The sequence below is a fragment of the Corythoichthys intestinalis genome, chromosome 12, assembly GCF_030265065.1.
Source record: "Corythoichthys intestinalis isolate RoL2023-P3 chromosome 12, ASM3026506v1, whole genome shotgun sequence".
Classification (NCBI taxonomy): Eukaryota; Metazoa; Chordata; class Actinopteri; order Syngnathiformes; family Syngnathidae; genus Corythoichthys; species Corythoichthys intestinalis.
Window position 1 is genome coordinate 50,322,063 of NC_080406.1, and position 20,903 is coordinate 50,342,965.

Sequence of the window (20,903 nt, forward strand, 5' to 3'; positions counted from 1 at the left end):
CTCAATCCCCACATGCGCCGGGACCCACACAAACTCCACCCTGAGCCCACCTTTCTGTGCTTCATACAGTAGCCTGTGCGACTCAAATACTAAGTCAAGTCTACTGGACTTCATGGTTAAAATACTCGTGAGCGCTGACCAACTGTCTGAAGCAATCACTGCCAATTTTATCCCATTTGTTTTAACCCAACCAAGTGCCATTATAATTGCTATTATTTCCACTGAATAAACAGACAAGTGATCTGTACACCTCTTTTTAATGTCCACATTGTAACTCGGCACATGTACCGCCACCCCAGTACGTCCAGTTTCAGGATCCTTCGACCCGTCCGTAAATATCAGAACGCTTTGCCCATACCTCCGTCCCAGATACTCCTCGGCCACCATACCCTGGTTTCCCCTCTCCCGGATCACTTCCTTGATCTCAAAATTTACCAGTGGCATCCTGAATAGCCAGGGCGCAACACTGGACACTGGTACTGTTTCGCCGAACTCCAAATGGCTAAGCCCTGCCAGTTCTGCCACTGCATTCCCCATCCCACTGAAGGTCATCCTCTGTTGATTTATGTCCTCCCAACTGTCCATCAGCACTTTCTTTACTGGATGTGTGTCACCATGGCACCTTACACTCACCCAATATGCAAGCATAATTTTCAATCTTCTAAGTCTTAAAGGGAGCTCCCCCAATTCCACCTGCACTGCTGCGACTGGGGACGTTCTGAAAGCTCCACTGCATATTCTGAGACCGTGCGCTTGTTACACCTCCAGCTTTCTGAGGTGGGAGTTCGCTGCCGAGGCATAAGCCATACACCCAATAGAAGACCTCATGATCACCCCAATATATGTTGAGCAAGGCAGCTCTCGCTGCTCCCCAGTCCCTCCCTGACAGGCACCTCAATATGTTATTGACCTTTTTACATTTGTCCATCAATCTATCTATATGCTGTGCCCATGTAAGCTTTTCATCAAACCACATACCTAAAAACCTCACGCTTTTTACCTGTTCAATTACTCGCCCATACAATTTTAACACCACCTCCCGATGTCTCCCATAGAAGCATATTGCCTGCGTCTTCACAACCGAGAACCTAAACCCCCACCTTTCCGCCCACTCCTCAACCCTATTACATTGTGTAGTTCCCGGTGTCATATACACATATATCTTAGTAGCTAGATATCGAGAGGATGAATCGGCGTCATAACTAATTCGTGGCCATCTTGCAACAGAGATTCCTCTACTGGACTCAAGGTGATTTCGATACTAAAATACTCTTAATTAGATGAATTCTTGAGAGGTTTACAAAAAGTTTGAGTTGTAGCAAATTGTATCAACGTGGCTATGAGCCAGGTTAAATGTTTTTGTAGTTGTTGAATAATCATTTTTAGGTATGCTGTAAAATCATTTATCTTTCACGTTTATAAAAAGTCAAGTGGCCTGAAAATCGGTTGAAAACAAAGCAATCACAAGTTAATTATAATTACCCTCTCCATTGACATTAATGTTATGTAGTGCCAATGTTTATGTCCTTAAGATGGCCGACAAGTGACAACGTCCCTCTCAATGGCGCACCGCACGCAACACGTCACTTCCGTTCATTAATATTCATGACATTAGCTACTGTTGCTAAGTAGGGACAAGCCACCGTTTGTCCATAATAGGAAATGAATGGAAATCGTGTACGAAGGAGATGTTTACAGCGCTAAACCTACCAATTCTCTCCGAAAATGATGTGCCAGGTGCCAAAATGACTGGCAAAGATGTGGAAGAACATAAAAATGTTCAGTTAAAGAGATGGCTTTAGTGTCGAAGGCTGAAAAAGACGAAAAAAACGAGCCGACCTAAGCATAGCTTTGGCTTTTTTATCGACGCGACTGACAATGACATTCTCCTGTTTCAACAAGCTATCCTTTACCATCAGCCCTGTCTTTCTTATATATCCTCTGGTTGTCCTACGTCTCTTACCGTTCTTGGGGGTTATTTAGTTAGCTTTGTGTAGCGATCGCAAATGCTACTCAGTGACAGCCAACGAACACTTTTAATTTTTTCATTGATAACACATCTTAATCCTATAATTTATTTACACTTCCCCCCTACTAAAGTTGTTTATGTATATATATATATACACATATACATACACTGCCAATGGGTTTTCCCATTGACTGTGTATCAAATACTTGTTCTCCCCACTGTGTGTGTATATATATGTATAGATATATATATACATATATATATATATATATTAGGGCTGTCAAAATGTTCGCGTTAACGCGCGGTAATTAATTTTTTTTATTAATCACGTTAAAATATTTGACGCAATTAACGCACATGACAGTATTCTGCCTTTTGGTAAGTTTTACAGCAAGGTTTTTTGTGCTGTCTAACAGCAAACTCTTGTGGTCGCTTTGCGACATGGTTTATTGCTTTCTTGCCAGTTCAATATGGCTGCACGACGTCTCGGGCTGACGCATACGTTGTAATGTTGTGCTTATATGATCCTTGGACAAGATTTGTCCGTAAGTATGGTTGTTGTAAAGAATGTACATATTATGTTAGTAAGCGAAATGTTATATTTTTTGTATGAGACGCTTTTTGTTTATGTTTAGTGAACCTGTATAGCGTGCTAAGCTAACGTTGTTGCTAATGCAATGCTTGTGTACTTTTTTTTTGTAGTTTCACTACGGTCTAAAGAGGACAGTGGTTTGAGGCCATTTTATTAATAAATCAGATGAAAAAGAAAGAAGTCTGATTATTAAGGCGTCGTTCACTAGCTGTCTAGCTTTGGAAAAAGTAGACGCTTCGGAGTGAGGACAGCATAGACAGATTTAAATGACAGTAGAGTGAAATGCTCACTACAGTCCTTATGTACCGTATGTTGAATGTATATATCCATCTTGTGTCTTATCTTTCCATTCCAACAATATATTTTACAGAATATATATATAATTCACAGAAAAATATGGCATATTTTATCGATAGTTTGAATTGCGATTAATTGCGATTAATTACGATTAATTAATTTTTAAGCTGTAATTAACTCGATTAAAAATTTTAATCGTTTGACAGCCCTAATATTATTAACGTATTTTTGAGGAGTGGTGTTAAATGCATCAAACGCATTAGAAGAAAAACCTAAAGTACCAAATTCTAATTTCTTCTAACAATTCATGCCCCCCAAACACATGTATTTAAATTACAGTATTTTTAAACAAGGACAAACACATTCTGTGCAGAGAACTATGACATTTTATTTTGTAAAATACATAACTTTATACAACTATATACAAGAAATATATTTCTTTAAGAAGTACAAAACAACACAAATTATATACAGTATATACATATATTAAAACTTGATTTTTTGAAATGGTCCAAAGCTGTTATCTTTGGTTTGTTTTTACGAGGAGCTTGTCAATGTGTGCGAGCTCCTGTAAGTTCCTATTTGTATGTCACACTGTTCGTATGTCATACTTTTCCTTGATCCAGGTATTAACCAGGGTCCTCCAATGTAACAGGCCTCAATCGGTCCAAGTGGCCACTCTATTTCACTGCCTTTACTTTCATCTTCATGATGTTTTCCTTTTCTTAAAAAAAAAAAAAAAACACAACAATTCAGTTTTTAATCTATTCCGACTCTATACCAGTGATGACAGTAAACCACATGCTATATGTGCAAGTAATAAATCATTATGAAATCCGAATCTCCTAAGTTTAAAGCCATTCCCAGGTAACAATAGCCATAAATCAAGTTATTACTTACAGTGGGGCAAATAAGTATTTAGTCAACCACTAATTGTGCAAGTTCTCCCACTTGAAAATATTGGAGAGGCCTGGAATTGTCAACATGGGTAAACCTCAACCATGAGAGACAGAATGTGGGAAAAAAAACAGAAAATCACATTGTTTGATTTTTAAAGAATTTATTTTCAAATCATGGTGGAAAATAAGTATTTGGTCAATACCAAAAGTTCATCTCACTACTTTGTTATGTACCCTTTGTTGGCAATAACGGAGGCCAAACGTTTTCTGTAATTCTTCACAGGCTTTTCACACACTGTTGCCGGTATTTTGGCCCATTCCTCCATGCAAATCTCCTCTAGAGCAGTGATGTTTTGGGGCTGTCGTTGGGCAACACGGACCTTCAACTCCCTCCACAGATTTTCTATGGGCTTGAGATCTGGAGACTGGCTAGGCCACTCCAGCACCTTGAAATGCTTCTTACGAAGCCACTCCTTTGTTGCCCCGGCTGTGTGGTTGGGATCATTGTCATGCTGAAAGACCCAGCCACGTCTCATCTTCAATGCCCTTGCTGATGGAAGGAGATTTTTACTCAAAATCTCTCCATACATGGCCCCATCCTTTACACAGATCAGTCATCCAGGTCCCTTTGCAGAAAAACGGCCCCAAAGCATGATGTTTGCACCCCCATGCTTCACAGTGGGTATGGTGCAATTGAGTATTCTTTCTCCTCCAAACACGAGAACCTGTGTTTCTACCAAAAAGTTCTATTTTGGTTTCATCTGACCATAACACATTTTCCCAGTCCTCTTCTGGATCATCCAAATGCTCTCTAGCGAACAGCAGACAGGCCTGGACGTGTACTGGCTTCAGTGGGGGGGACACGTCTTGCAGTGAAGGATTTGAGTCCCTGGCGGCGCATTGTGTTACTGATAGTAGCCTTTGTTACTGTGGTCCCAACTCTCTGTAGGTCATTCACTGGGTCCCCCCCCGTGTGGTTCTGGGATTTTTGCTGACCATTCTTGTTATCATTTTGACGCTACGGGGTGAGATCTTGCGTGGAGACCCAGATCACAGAGATTATCAGTGGTCTTGTTTGTCTTCCATTTTCTAATAATTGCTCCCACAGTTGATTTCTTTACACCAAACGTTGATTGATTTCTTTACACCAAGCGTTTTACCTATTGCAGATTCAGTCTTCCCAGCCTGGTGCAGGTCTACAATTTTGTCTCTGGTGTCCTTCGCGGGCTATTTGGTCTTGGCCATAGTTGAGTTTGGAGTGTGACTGACTGAATTTGTGGACAGGTGTCTTTTTTACTGATAATGAGTTAAAACAGGTGCCATTAATACAGGTAACGAGTGGAGCCTCGTTAGACCTCGTTAGAAGAAGTTAGACCTCTTTGACAGCCAGAAATCTTGCTTGTTTGTAGGTGACCAAATACTTATTTTCCACTCTAATTTGTAAAGAAATTCTTTAAAAATCAAACAATGTGATTGTTTTTTTTCCACATTCTGTCCCTCATGGTTGAGGTTTACCCATGTTGACGACTACAGGCCTCTCTAATCTTTTCAAGCAGGAGAACTTGCACAATTGGTGGTTAACTAAATACTTATTTGCCCCACTGTAGGGGAAGCAAGATAAAGTTGTCATTTCACACTCGGTATTGACTGTATACTTGTATTAGTTAGCTGTACTAGCACATCAACAAATATGTATTTTGTAATGGTCCAAAACCATTTCTGTATCAAGTAGTCTTTCATAAATTTCAGTTAAAAAAATACAGATCCTCAAATAGGATATGTTAAAGTCACTTGATTTCCTTTAGTACAGCAGTGACATATCCCAACTTGGTACATAAACTAAAATCCAGTAACATAGACATCACTATCAGTTAACGAGAAGGCTCCTACAGACATTGCGCCACGGCTTCCCGTAGGAAGCCAGACCTGGCCAGGCAAGGCCATGCCAGGCAGAGCATGGTGGCAGCTTTCACTGTGATAAACTCAAACACACACCTAATTCTCACATCGGATTTAGGTGGAAAAAGGACGAAAGTTTTAGTGCATACAAGCAGACAAGAGTGTCTCAAGAGTGATTTGGTCAAGTTAATTACAAAACAGTATAAAATAGCACCAACCATGCACTTTGAAACGTTATGAAAAAAATGAAATGAATGGAAAAAATTATCGTAACTTTAGTTTGAAATATTTAAGAAATTCCGCGATTTCTGTATTTATTACAAGCATTTTCAATTTAATAAGCTCTTTGTTTTGTGATGGCCGCCATGTTGGATTTGCATCCATACACAATAGCACAACTTTACATTCAAATAATCAGGTCATTTTTGGCCAACTGCCCAATTTTTGGCAAAAAAACTAGTAATTTAGACATTTCTGCATCCATACAAAAAAATTCAGCTTTTATACATTTTATTTTCTGGAACATTTCAATCAAAAAACGACCAGGGCCAGATAGCCAGCAAGACGTACTGAGGCAATAGTCCAATCGGAATTCAACCTAAATAAGTTATGATTGAATACAAAATTTGCTTTTGTTGAGTAAAACTAAGATGATTCTGCATGTTTTCAAGTATTAAGTTTCTGATGTGAAAATTGAGTGATTTATTGGCTGTTGAAAACGTACGCACTATAAAAAAAAAAAAAAAAAAAAAAAGTCACTATTTCGAGCAAAAACTTATATGTTAAATATTGCTATTCATCCTTGTGCATAATCTGAGAATTTTATAGCCATTTTAAGTTTTGTTATACTTATATAAAAAATAATTAATCTGGATTGTATTAGGGAACGACTTTAAAAATTTTTATGCCCCTGCTCATCGAGACTCGTATATGCCTTAGGGATGTGCCTATTTTGGTTTTAGGTCGCTAGCAGATTTGGTTTTGAAAATATTACAATTTTAAGTTTTTGAAAATAGGCCCCCTACGGAGCAGCCCTGCACCCCATTTCCCTTCAATTGATAGTAAAGTCTATGCCAGTAATTACAATAAAAATCATGATTATAGTAGATTGAATGAAATGAACACGTGAGAACATTATAAGACCGACTAACAGATGTGCTGTTCATTAAAAAAGGCACCACTTTTTGTCAGTTGTTGTAAACCAATAAGTCCCTGAAGTTTCCTTGGTTACCTTCGACTCTTGTGGAGCTTGTCTGCGCTCGTCTTGGGAATAAGCCTGGGCTCCTTCCTGGGATCCTGGAAAGTTTGCTCCTGGATCAGGTTCCGGATACGTTCAATCCATTCCATCTTGGTCTCACGAGTGGAAGCCTATTGATAAGAAAGAAGGTCGAAGGTTAAGGCCATTTAGAAATCAACCACTTTTGCGAATTTTTACTCTGTCTTTCCACAAAAGTCTGAACAAAACACATTTGGTGAAGTTTTAACAAATATATGATGTTCTTCTACAAACAGTTACAGTTACAAAAAAGTTACAAAACTTACTGTTTAACTTGTATTCATTTTGATGAAAAAATACAGTCGAGGTTAAAAATAACATTCAGAGAAGAACGTTAATTAAAAGGGAAAAAAAGAAATCGAAGTGGACACAAATGCTCAGCATCATGTCAAAAGTGGCTTACAAACTGTTAGTGCAGTGTGTGGAAATCTCACACTGGTCAAACCAAAGGAGGACAAGAGGAAAGGAAGAACGTCTAACCTTCAGAACAATCTTGCTGGATGTCCAGGTTCGGCCCAACGAAAAAGCAAACTTGCATGGGTCTCCCTTCAGGTGCTCTGTCAGCTTTATCTCGGCTATCTAAGGAAGAAATGGAATGATTGTCTTTAATGAGAATATCAGACAGAGGTAGAGTATATGTTAGAGCATTTGGAGAGAAAGTCAGGGAGACCAGACTCAGTTGCTTTGGGCAGGTGATAGGAAGTATATTGGCAAAAGGATGCTGGATATACATATGCCAGGCAGGAGGTCTAGACGACGACCAAAGGGGAGGTTTATGAATGTAGTCAAAGAGGACATGAAAGTAGTTGGTGTGAGAACAGAAGTTGCAGAGGACAGGTTTAGATGGAGTCAACTTATTTGCTGTGGCGACCCCTGAAGGGAAAAGCCAAAAGGAAAACAAGATTGTATCGGTAGAAAGTGTGTTAAAGATGACTTACATTGAGTTTTCTCTCATATAAGTACCTGCTCTTCCCCTTGCCGTCCTTGACTACCTTGCACAGCACCAAGGACTTCTTCAAGAGGAAGAGTTGTCTAATTTTCCCAATCCTTAACGGAATCTTTGAATCCCACACCTTAAAGGATTCCTGTAGGAGCAACTCGCCTTGGGACTCAATGGTGTCATGAAAACCTAAAGGAAGAGAGATTAAGCAATGTAAGCAAACTTAACTTCAACAATGAGCGAATTTATCTTTCCCATGTTCAGTCACCTTCCAGCACGGAGAGATGCATGGCATCGTTGGCTCTTTTGGGAATGCTAAGAGTCACATCCAGGGCTTTCTTGAGCTCGGCTTTCCCTTCCTCACAGCATTCCAGCAGATCCTAAAAAGGCAAAAATAGATTTAAAAGGTCGTGAAAACATTATTCCCATAGAATAGAGAAAATATACAGTACAGACATCTGTGAGCAATGTCGTTGCAATGTCGTTTTCGTCAACAATGACAATAACGAAAGTATTTCGTGGACGACCAATTTTTTAATGACAACGTGACAATGACTAGCTAATAACGTGGCTTGGGAGACTACAACATAAACAGACGAATGCCAATTTTCATCTGACGGTATGAGAAAAAGATAAAAATGCAACATTGTTTCCATCATATGTTTACATTGCATGACATTTTCTTACTGTATGTGTCGTTAGTCTGCATCGTAGCAGTATTTGGGTCATGTCACTCAATTGAGATGTGCTGCGCCTCTGCCTCACTCTCCTCACTGGAGTTTAGCTTGTGTTTCAAACTAAGATGCGTTCCCATCTTGCTTGTTTGGAAATACATTCTAAGATTTGTTTTCTTATCTTGGCAAGAGAGAATATGCAATGTTGCTTAGGCCTTTAAACATCTTTGCTGATTGATCATCACACACTAAATGTAACTGGTCGCGTTAGCATAGCATTGCCATTAGCATTAGCATCAACTGTACCGTGGCAAATATCCTCTTAAACGCTTGGAGAACTTGTTTTTACTTACAGTTCGTGGCTTTTGAGTGGGTTTAATTGAAAATGATGTAATGCTTTTCCTGCCAGTGTGTATTATCATCACATAGTTGGCGTTGTCCTTGTAGACGTTACAATATGTGCTCGTTGCTCTATGATCTGTTTTTTGTTTTTGTTTTTTAAGAAATTGTCTGAAAAAAAAATCAATATTTTTGTGGAAGTTAGCATTGCTTCCCGGAAAAAAAAAAAAAAAAATTTAAGGAAAAAAAGTAAGCGAGTCTTAAATCGTAAGAACAGGTGCTATGGAACTCTCAAATTGTGAAGATGAGCGGCGGTTGATAGTGTTTTCATTTGGTGTGTCATGAATGTATCTTCTGCGATTTATGTTGGTTTACTGAATAATAAACTTGATTTTTTTCACGTACCTTTAGCAGGAGTGGATATTTTGTTATTCTCTGCACGGGCTTTAGCAGGTAAGAGTTGACTGAGTTTGCTAGTCCGTGCTTTTGCTGAATTTTCTGTTGAGAAAGAGAGAAATGAATGTAAGACAATCATGTTCTATGTCTTATAGTTTCATTTTCGATCTCCATGAAGTTTAACTTACATGAAAATAGTTTACAGCATGCTCCATGATGAGCCGAGTGGATTCTACATTGTTCTTGCAGTACTCGACATATAATTGGAATTTATCAGCCTATTAAAACAAAATGCCCAGAATTATTTACAATCATTTTTCAATATGATTATGGTTAATGAGGAGGTGATACACACCCATGTGACAAAGCACTTTCCAACATCTTCAGGGACGTGTTCATGTTTTTCTAGCTCTTTGAGAAAGATGCTGAAGAAAGATAGGACAAGGAACCCAATTAATATATTTCAAAATAATTGCAGTGGCCATAGCTGTTCAAGGTTTGCATACATCTCACTCAATGACGTGGAAAAGTGCATTCAAAGAAACTTGTGGTCATGTCTGTAATGTAAGGCAACAATTATTGATACACGTAATTTACCAGGAATAGCTGTCTTGTTTAGCTTGGTCCACTCTGCGTAAACATGTAAATCATTTTTGAGAAAAGTCACTGCTAATGCTTACCTCTGATGGAATTCATACAGCTCCAAAATGTTCCCAAAGATGATGTGCTCCACGTTGGCGATTCCAGGAGGGATCGCTTCCTCCTTGGTAAACATCTCCCCCATGTAAATCTGCATGATACCAAACAAAGATGAACTTGGTTATAGAGATTGTCTTGAAAAAAAAGGAAAAAAACATTTAAAGAGAAAATAAACTCACGTCAATGCATTCTCGTAGGTCTCGCACGTAGGCCTTTTCTGTTTGAATCAGCTCCTTCACAATAAACCTATAAATGAAACCATGAACAAGGCATGAGTGTGTCTGTTGTTATTGTCTGTCAAACTGCATTACTAATGGCATAATTAGTCACATACATTTTTCTGCGCGCAAACTTTTTTCCCTTCTCGTTGAGGGCGTCCGCGGTGGCAGGATTAATGTCCATTTGGAGCTCCAGTGTGCTGGCCACCATATTCTCCGCAAAGTTGCTCAACAGTGTCTGTATCAGAGCCTGCTGAACCCACAGAGCACTCTGTGATGTATTCTGCAGACAATAAGTAGACAAAAAATGAATAAGCAACCACTAATGGGCACATAAAGTGGATTGATGAACCAGTGATGGTGGGCCGCGAGAGGTCATCGAGTCAGCTGTGGAAAATCTCCCAGGTTCACCTAAGAGGTCAGAGCTTGATAACTGTATGGGGTACTCATTTAACGCATTGGGTGCCATTTATTGACAACACTAGACGTCCAATCCATTTTGACTGAGAGAGGATATGGCAGCGAGGAATTGCTGCCAGCCCTCTGAGGTAAAAGACTGAAAGGTGAGTATTCACAGGTTGTCTTCCCAGTTAAAATGAATTGAGCGTCAATTGTAGTTAATAGCAGAAAATAATTATGATTTTGTTTTTCAACTTTAGAGTGTTATTGGATCAATAACCAGAGTGTATTTCTTCTTCTTCTTTTTTTTTTTTTTTTTAAATCAATCAATTTTATTTCTACTAACATGTTATTCATTTATAATTTCATTTTTTCTCTGGGATAAAAAGTAAATGATAACTATTAATAATGTATTAAAAATGTTATAGCCTGCAAGACCCTAAATGTGATGTCCACGTATATGTGAATTCCAGATTTAGTAGTAATAGTAGTTTATTTATTCCCAAAAACACGCATACACGTTCTTGGAACGTACCACAGGCATAGCATAACAGAGGGGTGTCCAATACCGCGCATAGCCGTTTAAACTACTTAATTCATCTTTAACGTTAAAAAATAGTTGCAGATGTTAAATACTGTGCAAATGATTGAACATAAAACACGATAAATAGCTCCCTTCACATTTAGCGGCGAGCACGAGCAGTTTAATGATAATGATGAATTTAACAATGACCTGCATGCAAAATATACAATTTAGCAGTTAACCGCTGAACTTTAGCACAACGCTAGTCTATCCCAAATGTTGTTTTCGACCCAACAAAAGTGGATTACGCATACCAGTTAGTTAAATGTTAAGCACAATTAGGTAAAATCAATAACAACGCTGTTGAAAACAAGTTAAAACGACCAATATTTTCCGTCAAACAATGTCACAAATAAAACGTTAATTTTAAATACATCGCTACAACTTGCCACGACGCATAACGAACCAAACATGAACGAAGCTCACTAAAAGCGACAAACTAAAGTTAGTAAAAGCTAGCATCCTCGCATTTTTTAACCGTTATTTGATATTTCCCAGTTTATGTTTTTTTTAATCACACGCACTCAAGTAAGCATGCCTCTATCACTCAGTGACTAAACTATACTACTAAAAGTTAATTAAACTTACCTTCCAGGCTTTCAGAGTGTGCAAAAAGTTGAAATGCGAGGTGTTCCGTGGTAGAAAGGTATCTCAAAGTGAATCGTGTGTCTCCAGATGTGTCGTGAGCGTCAAACGGCTGCATCTGACTGAATGACATCTGCTGGATGCTGTAGAACTGTAGGTGATGCCGCACGTGACATCAAAGAGCTGACCAATCACGCTCTTAGTTTGTCATGCTCTTTGATCTCAATTTTGACCTTGACCCCACCTCCTTCGGACCACTGGTATGCGATGGGCCATTTTTCTCCTTCTCCCAAATAAATTTAATTTGTCATTATTATTTTTTTTTTTTTTTAACATTTTACCTTAACATGAACCCATTTTGTATGGAACCCCAAAAGGGTCCAAATTAAAAAAATAAAAACAACATTTTAAAATAAATCCGATTATGATAAATAACAAATTGTGCAATATGGCCCTAAAATTGTTAAATAAGGTAATATTATTATGAAAAAGATTTTACAAAATAAAAAGCGTTTTTCACAAAGTATTTTTTTCATAATGTCTTTTTCCACAATGGCCTTTAGATTTCATTATGTCGTTTTTCAGCACAATTAGATTTTACCAGATAAAAGCATTTTTTGCAAAGATTTTTTTTCCGAATGTCTTTTTCCACAATGGCCTTTACATTTATAATCATCATGACTGCACGCTATAAAGAAGATAGGGCGGATATTCCCTCGGTTCTTTCTGGGCAAAATAGCTCTGAATATTTGCAATGAAGCTAAATTTTTCGGCCACTTCATATCTGAAGACTTGTCAGATGACTTCGTCAATGTTGTAAACACAGGTAAACATGCTTAAAAGAAGATTTTTTTAATGTGCTTCCTCCACGTAAAACCTCACTGTAGGGCGTACTGCACACCGTTTTACACTACTCACCTGTGGTCAAAGTACAGAGGCTAAACGTAGCCTACAATGATGCCCTGAGGCTGTGACTGCATATGCCTAGATTGTATAGTGGCAGCCAATAATTTGTTAGCTCTGGGTTACCCACCTTTAAGGCTCTTTTAAGAAATTTGATGTACAGCTTTATGTGTCGGCTAAATGAGTCTGAAAATAATTTTCTAATAAATTTAACAAACACTACAAAGAGCTTTAGATATTGTTCGAGCCTGTGGGGCGATTGGCGCGAAAGCCTGTTTGTTGTTCACTGAAAGCCAGTGCCTTCTTGATGTCTGTTTTGTAGCTGTACGGCCCTGTGTTGCTCGGGTTTGTGTAACGTGAACGCAATACCATCTAATGGCAGATAAAACATACTTGCCTTAGAGATGCAGCCGGAATATAGTAATAGTAAAAGGACACCATAAGGGGGTTAATGCGCAGACGCGTTTCCATCACTGAGTACAGTATTGTGGAGTTTTTGTTTCACACTTGCTTTTATGCCCCCTACACCGCACGACCCCAAAAGACAGCGCCTTTATTGAACAGAAAACACCAGAACATGAACGGTAACCAAGACTCTCAATCATGGTTGCCACAACTGCCCATGGACCATTGCTGGCGTAACACATTCTAAATAACAGTCGCTACTGTCAAGTAACGCGGGTAGGCAGGTGGTGTGGAGTCTGTTGTTAGACTTATAACTTGGGAAGCAGTTGTAAAGACGTGCGTGAGGCTAATGAGTGCGTCCGTACAGTTTGTTCTGTCGAATATTCCAATCAGCATGAGAACGCATAAAAGGAACACAACAAATACAACAATGATGACGACACCAACCAGGAAATTGAGCAGGAGGAGATCGACGAGGATTTGGAGGAGGAAGACGTGGAGGAGGAGCATGCAGTGGAGGGGAATGATGCAGTAATGTGGCGGTCCAAAAACATAAAAATGATGTGGTCTTCCACCCATGAAATGACTGGACACTACGTCACTCCATCACTTCCCTCTCCCAGGCCAACAAGGTACGCCGTTGCAAGGATCAGCAGCGAGCAGCCCCATCACTGCCTTTGATTTGTTTTTTCCCAAAGACGTGATGAACGTCATGTGGTTTTAACTCATGCGGGGTTGCTATATGCAACAAGCACACAAAGAGACTGTTGGAACTGTTAAAAAAAAGTTAGTTGTTATAATTATTGTTGTTCGTTGAAAGTTAGTAGTTGCAGTAGTTTGTTATTATTGTTATTGTTTGTTAGTTCTTCTATTGACATAAATTCTGTTCATTTTAAATACTTCTTATTTGTGACTTTTTGACCATTTCTATGTTTTATCTACATTGTAAAACATATTCCACATACATACACAATATAGGACATTTAGTTCTAGTCACAACACAATGCTGCTACTACTACTTTTATTTTCCATAGATGGCATCAAAAATAAATAAGTTAATAAAAACTGCATATGTATGGACGCCACCAAACATTTTGAGTTGTTGAAATATTCAAAAATGACTGTTATCACACCTCAAAGTAGCCTTACGTATTTTGTAAAATAACGCGAGAGGGGTGTTTTCAGTAAAACTGTCATTGTCAAAACAATTGTCATGCATAGAAAATTTTGTTTTTATAACTTATTGCTTTATTCAAAGCTCTAATTATGTCAAATGAAGTATTCCATTTTTTTTTACATATATACAGCACAGTTAGTTTTCTCCATAGTCCTTCTATGGGCTTGTGTTATCCTAAGTGGGGAGAGGGGAATAAATAAATAAATAAAAACTATATATGTATGGATAGCTGAGACGCTAATGAACATTTTTGAATTGTTGAAAAGAAGAAAATAACTAAAAAATGACTTAGTTATAACACCTCAAAATAGCCTTACATATTATGTAAAATAACGTGAGAGGGGCGTTTTCAGTAAACCTGTCATTGTCAAAAAAAATGTCATGCATAGAAAATTTTGTTGTTATAACTTATTGCCTCATTCAAAGCTCTATGTCAAATGCAGTATTATTATTATTATTATTGTGTATATATATACAGCACAGTTAGTTTTCTCCATAGTCCTTCTATGGGCTTGTGTTTTCCTAAGTGGGGGGTGAGTTGTTGAAAGAAAAAAAATATTCAAACATGACATAGTTATCACACCTCAAAGTAGCCTTACACATTATGTAAAATAACGCGAGAGGGGTAAACACAATAACATCGCACAAGGGTTAAAACCCCTCTGAATGTTTTCGTTTTAATAAAGTTTGTAAAATTATTTTAAAGCAGAAATGTGAAGTAATTTCATAACATGCCAAATAGGGTCACAATTAAAGTAAGTAAACATTGTCCAACAAATAAAGCATGAAAAAATAATTTATATGTTGTATATTTGACAAAATAATCACGTTTCCGAAGTTCGAGCCTGAAAGGGGACGAACCCGGAAGTGATATGTCGCACCGAGAATAGCGATGGCAGCGCTCCATACGGCCGCCATACAAAGCCCTTCAAACAATGATTCAAACAGCGATATGAGCGATAGATCGAGCGCAAGGGAGGATATCCAAGTTTTTGAAGAGTTGGAGGAAGAAGAGGAGGTTGGAATTTTATGCTGGACCTAACATGTATTAGCCAGACGCTAATCAGGATGCAAACAATGTGCCCAGACTACCTGACATGGAATGGATACAAGACCCATCAAGATTACAAGATTGGTAAGATATAGGCTGTTATTATTTTCATGATTTGAAGATGCAGGCATTTGCACATAATTTTATGTTTTTTTTCTATCTGATGACATTGTTAAAAAAAAAAAAAAAAATCAGACTTCATGTTCATTTTGGCAGATCCGGCAGCTCTCGTGCATATAAAATAAAAATATAAAAACATTGGGGGGAAAGAAGGAGCTGAGCCGTTGATGGCTTTCTCCACTTTATTGTGGCAACAATAAGAAAACAAAATAATAGCGGACTGCCGCCACATTCGACCGCGAAGTTCTGCTTCTCGCTGATCTCCTCCTCGCCTCATACTACTCCAGCGTCTCTTAAATGGATCGTGCATAGTGTCTTGTTATGAGCTTTTTGTTTTCAAATGTATCAAACACACGACGTGCTGACAACTTTGTTTCTTTATTAACACATGGAGCTAACAGAACGAACACAGCTCGGGGCTCTCGGCAGGAAGTGGCATCTAATGGCGTTAGGAAATGTAATTTTTTCACACAAGCGAACAGATTACAAAGCATCACTTCAGTGTTGTCCCGAGACTACATTTCCCATGATTCACTGCGTGACCTGCGCGCTCGCTGATTCGCTGCCAGACCTTAAAACCAACATGCTTGTTGTTGTCACCTGTCAATGGCTCTCGTGAAACACAAACTAGAAGGCTATCAAGCGATCACCGTGAAAGAAACGCCGAACCGTACAAATACAATGCAATGCTTGAAGCATGAAGGTGGAAATACATAATATAAATACAAATAAATGTTCACAAACTCACCGGCGATGTGCGTCTCTTACGGCTACGTGACTGTGAATTACCGCGACGCCGACCCGCTTATATGCACATCCACACCCCTTTCCCGATTGACAGTGGATTAACCTTTTCGGACAAGATCGTACATGACGCACAATTTAAACACGCTTAACCTAGCGAACGCAACAACAACTATGATCGGGGATTGCTACGAGTTAACTTTCGGCTTACGTCGCTAGCTTATACTGGTCATTCCACAACAGTTGGCAGCTCTGCTTTGACAAAGTCATCAGTCATCTATCCAAAAATCACTTACTTTTTGGCAAATCCTTGATCATAAGCAGACCGGTTAAGGAAGCAGGCATCTTCGAAGTGTTTGCAGCAGAGAACACTACTCAATGATGGCGTGAAATTCATTCGCTTCGTGCGAACGAAAGATGTCCATTTACGTGCCCTGCTATCCTTTGCCCACTCATACAACTTTTCGTTTGAGTGAGAACAAAACATCGCCACACACCGCCGTGGCATCTTACCGAAAAACAATGCAACAAACAATACTGGTCTATGGCGGATTTCCCTCGCACTTCTAAGTGTGACGTCATCTCCGAAGATTGCCAAAAAAAGCATTTTCGTTGTCAAGGGCGTTGCTATGGGTTAAACAAAGAATCTGGAAGGTTTGCGTTAAAAAAAATTATGAAAATATGCTTATAATTGTTTAGCCATTGATTTTATTCAAAAACATGGTTGGCCAACCTTAGTTCACATTTCCGCTTTAAGTGATAGGTCGCCATTCTTGTTACGTCGCAGTGCGTGACCTCACCGGGCCTGTTGTCGAACCTTCAAAGTGTCACTCATTAGCTACCCCAACCATAGGCGGATCTACTATTCAGGCGAAGTAGGCGATCGCCTTAGGCCCCCAACCAATAGGGGGCCCCCAACCAGCTGCCCTTTCCCCAAAGAGCAAGGGCTTGGGCCACCGGAGCCAGCAGCACCCCCAACTATTCGTCATGTATAATTATATCAGCATACCAAACAAACAAATAACAAAACAAAAAAGAAAGCCATTTCAATGGTGCATTTATATTATCTCTCCCCCACACACACGCACTACAATGGACTGTTCCACGACGACGGACTGAGTATCAGTCGCTTAGCTTCATTTAGCGCCGTTTAGCTTCGCTTAGCTCCGTTTAGCATCGCTTAGCTCCGCTTAGCTGTTCCTTAGCTTCACTTAGCTCTCCCGCATTTTTCACGCCACTAAGCTCGCTATTTTTACATCTCACTTGCTACTTTGCATGTCAGCTATCATTTATTTCGAACACATGAGCGAACGTGCTCTCCATGAGAGCCAAAGTGCAGTGAGCCAGGGAGAAGTGTGAACAGGCCGCTAATGCCTCTTTTAACTTTCTTCTTCTTCACACCGAACATAAAATACACGACAGCGCACCCTGTGGCGAAACAATGCAGTACAGTTCCAATCAGTCATACAATAACACTCAACAGCTGGTTAACAGCATTTGCTAACGAAAAAAAAATAAATCTATTTGTGACACCACAAGCAATGACGAAGAATGTTTTTTTACGGAGTGTAAAGCTTTCGGTTAGCGGTTTAGCGAAAGTACCTCCGGTGAACATTTCAAAATAAAAGCACCTCATGTTCGTCATATAAATAACGATTTCTGGAGTTAATCCCACATACTTCAGAATTAATATTATAATATGTTGAGTAAATACTACACAATACAGATTCTACACTAAGAATAGCCTTCAAATGACACTTTTTATGACAAATATGATTGGCAATGACTAATTATTATAACTATTATACTACTATTATATATAGTAGTATACCATAATAATAATGCTAGAATTTTTTTTAAAGAATTGTTTTGAATAATGCTGGAAAGACAAAGTCAGAGTTCTGAATCTGTTTACTTTCCATTCTTTTGCACTAATAAACGCTATCAGCATTTATCCTCATTGTTTATTTGTGATTAATTATTGTTATTAACATGATTATTTGTACTTTAATAAAGAATTTAAGTGTTCCAAAATGGTTTTGTGAATTAATAAGCGTCAACAAAAATTTCATTGCTAAATTAGTAAAAATAAAGAAAATTATTAGATTAGTCGACTAATCGTAAAACTAGTCGGCTGACTAATCAGGAGAAAATTTGTCGTTTAGGACAGCCCTAGTGTACCGGAACATATTTCCTCCACACCCTTCTCACCTTTTTAACCCCTGACCAATGAAGAGGGCCCCTGGATATGTTTGGCTTAGGCCCCAAAATTGCCCCAAATATTGTTAACAGATCTTCAAAATAGGCTATTGCGTTTTCAAACTTCTCCCAGTATAATTATGTAGATTGTTAGCATCCAGAGCTGTCGTGTGCTTTACATACAGTACAGGCCAAAAGTTTGAACACGGCTTGTCATTCCTGCATTTTTATTTTCATGACTATTGACATTATAAACTCTCAATGAAGGTAATAAAACTATGAATGCACACGTGTGATAGTAAGGATCGGAGTCGTGTCGTGGCTGTCCTCATTAAATTAGCCATCTGGATCGAGTGTCCTCCATGTCTTGTACATCCAACTCACGTTTAGCTACGTAAGGGTGGTCCATATTAAGTGCTCGGTGCGCATCAGCTGGCTTCTGTACCGTTGCATCAGACGTGTTTGGATCAGTTTTGAGTAGCAGCATCACTCATATTAGGTGAATACTGAACAGACACGCTTACTGCTAGATGAACTGAGAGTAGAAGTGAATTATTAGCGTCCTCTGTCACTAGCGGTACGCCCGAAGGTTCGCCTACCGCTATAGCGACAGGAGCGGCTTGGCTGCTTAAGAGCGCAGCCAGAGTGTCTTGTCTTTGGCGCTTTATTGCACGCATTTCACTCGATATACGAGGCACGTTGAGGCTTTTTGTCAGGGAAAATAATTGGAACAGCATTTGGTTTTAGTCTGCGCTCATATCCAGCCGCTCCGGTGAGCTCTTTCATAAGTTGTCGTCGACTAAAAGCCTCGAACGTGGTAGGAGAAAAATGGTGAGAACAAAGCCTTGGGTCCTTGGGAAAATTTGCCAGTCTGCCGGCATTTTGCCAAACCTTTCTCCTCTTTTTGTCAACAGGAAATCTGTGGAGACTCACGTCACTCCCCTTGTTTCCATTTGACTGGAAATTGCATCCAGAAGCAGCACATTGTGGCATTTTACATCGTGAGTTTAGGCAGCAATACGCAATTGTTGTACACACTTCACATTTGGAAACATCCCATTTACGTCATTACTCCGAGCCCGCAAAACATGGCGCCAACTATTGGTCAAAATATGTACAAAATATTATAAAATATTGCCATTGATTTAACATTTTATGTGTTTCTAACAACATATTTTAGTACAAAAGAACAATTGTGGTTTATTAGAGCCTACATGTATTTAAGGTCGAGGATCCCTTTAAATTATTTGCAGTTATTCCCATCATTGTTTTTGACATAAAGTTGATATTTATTTACAGACACCTTGCACGGAGACTACATGATGCCAAGATTGTGTCGTACACTGAAGCGTGGTCATAAACTGGAGCTTAAAGGAACAGGTAGATTACACGATACCACCTATAAAGTCTGTGGGGGAAAAAAACTAATAATGTCAGAACAAGCAACATTGACGAATGTTTTGTCTTGTAGGTCGCACTTGGCAAAAGTGGCTCCACAACAGGGTGTGGTGGCCAACCCATAAAAAAGTCAGTCAGTCGTAAGGCAGCTGGCAACAAGTACAAAAGTCGTCGCAAGATATGAGACGCTAAGAACGATGAGAAACACTTGGACCACAATGCAGCCACGGTTTGCCGAAGAGATCCCCCTCTCGGTAACCCGGTGTCCATGATGGACACCTGTAAAATGTAAAAAACAACTGTACTATGGTATCTGTCCAAAAAGTAAACTTTTCATTTATTTTTTGTACTTTTGGGCTATTGTACTATTGTATATACTTTTCTATTTAGTTATGTATTTTACTAAATAAATTGCCATTGGTATGTGAACAATATTTTTGGTGTTGTTTGAAAATAATGACTCTGAAAGATTAGCACGCACAGCAAGTCCACCCAGTTTAACTCTACTATTATAGCTGTCAATGGCATAACAATACTATGGAGAGAGAAAAAAAAGAAGACCAACTTCAGTACTATTGCTTATTGGGGGGCATAAAGAGTGTGTGTTTTTTCATTTTTATTTTATTAATTTTATTTTAAGACTAATTTGAAAAACTTATGAAATTAGAATAAACTTTACAGTGTTGTTTGGGACATAATAAACATATTTCTCATTTTGATTTAATATTGTCGTTAACATTTTATAAATGGATATATTATTCAGAAATAATTACTTAAATTGCTAAATATTGTTGTAAATATTAAAAAATATATTGACAAGTTTCCTGAGCGAAATATGGGCACTGCCATCTTGGACAATGTCTGCCTCGAACTTCCGGTTCAGAAAAAACATGAAATACGGTTACGTAAGCAGTGTTTTGACAAAGTTAAAACTGCAAAATTATTGCAGAGAAACTCGCGGAATCTCCATAAATGGATTCAGCACGACGGAGATGAGACATAGATGAGATTGTATGATTGTTCTGATCACTTCGTTGATCATTCGTGGACAAAATTATAACAACCTGTCAGCCTGTGTTGACGTGAGATAGATTGATACGCCGGCCACTTGAGTGACCAAAATGAGATGAAATTACGCATA

The 20,903-nt window shown here is 38.8% G+C and overlaps 1 protein-coding gene across 2 annotated transcripts; it reads right to left on the reverse strand.

Annotated features, from left to right (window-relative positions):
• Positions 1-3,328: 3,328 nt before the first annotated feature.
• On the reverse strand, positions 3,329-11,871 carry LOC130927478 (triple functional domain protein-like). 2 transcript variants are annotated; one of them, XM_057853340.1, is made up of 12 exons: positions 11,769-11,871; positions 10,315-10,481; positions 10,160-10,226; positions 9,962-10,071; positions 9,637-9,706; positions 9,470-9,559; positions 9,291-9,383; positions 8,141-8,252; positions 7,896-8,061; positions 7,413-7,511; positions 6,888-7,024; positions 3,329-3,582 (listed from the first exon to the last, which is right to left on the reverse strand). In XM_057853340.1, exons 2-10 carry the CDS (start codon positions 10,407-10,409, stop codon positions 7,508-7,510), a joined length of 807 nt encoding a protein of 268 aa, XP_057709323.1. In that variant the 5' UTR covers positions 10,410-10,481; positions 11,769-11,871; the 3' UTR covers positions 3,329-3,582; positions 6,888-7,024; positions 7,413-7,507. The 2 variants fall into 2 exon arrangements, with proteins under 2 accessions (XP_057709323.1, XP_057709322.1); XM_057853339.1 differs by having other exon boundaries at positions 7,413-8,061.
• Positions 11,872-20,903: the final 9,032 nt, after the last annotated feature.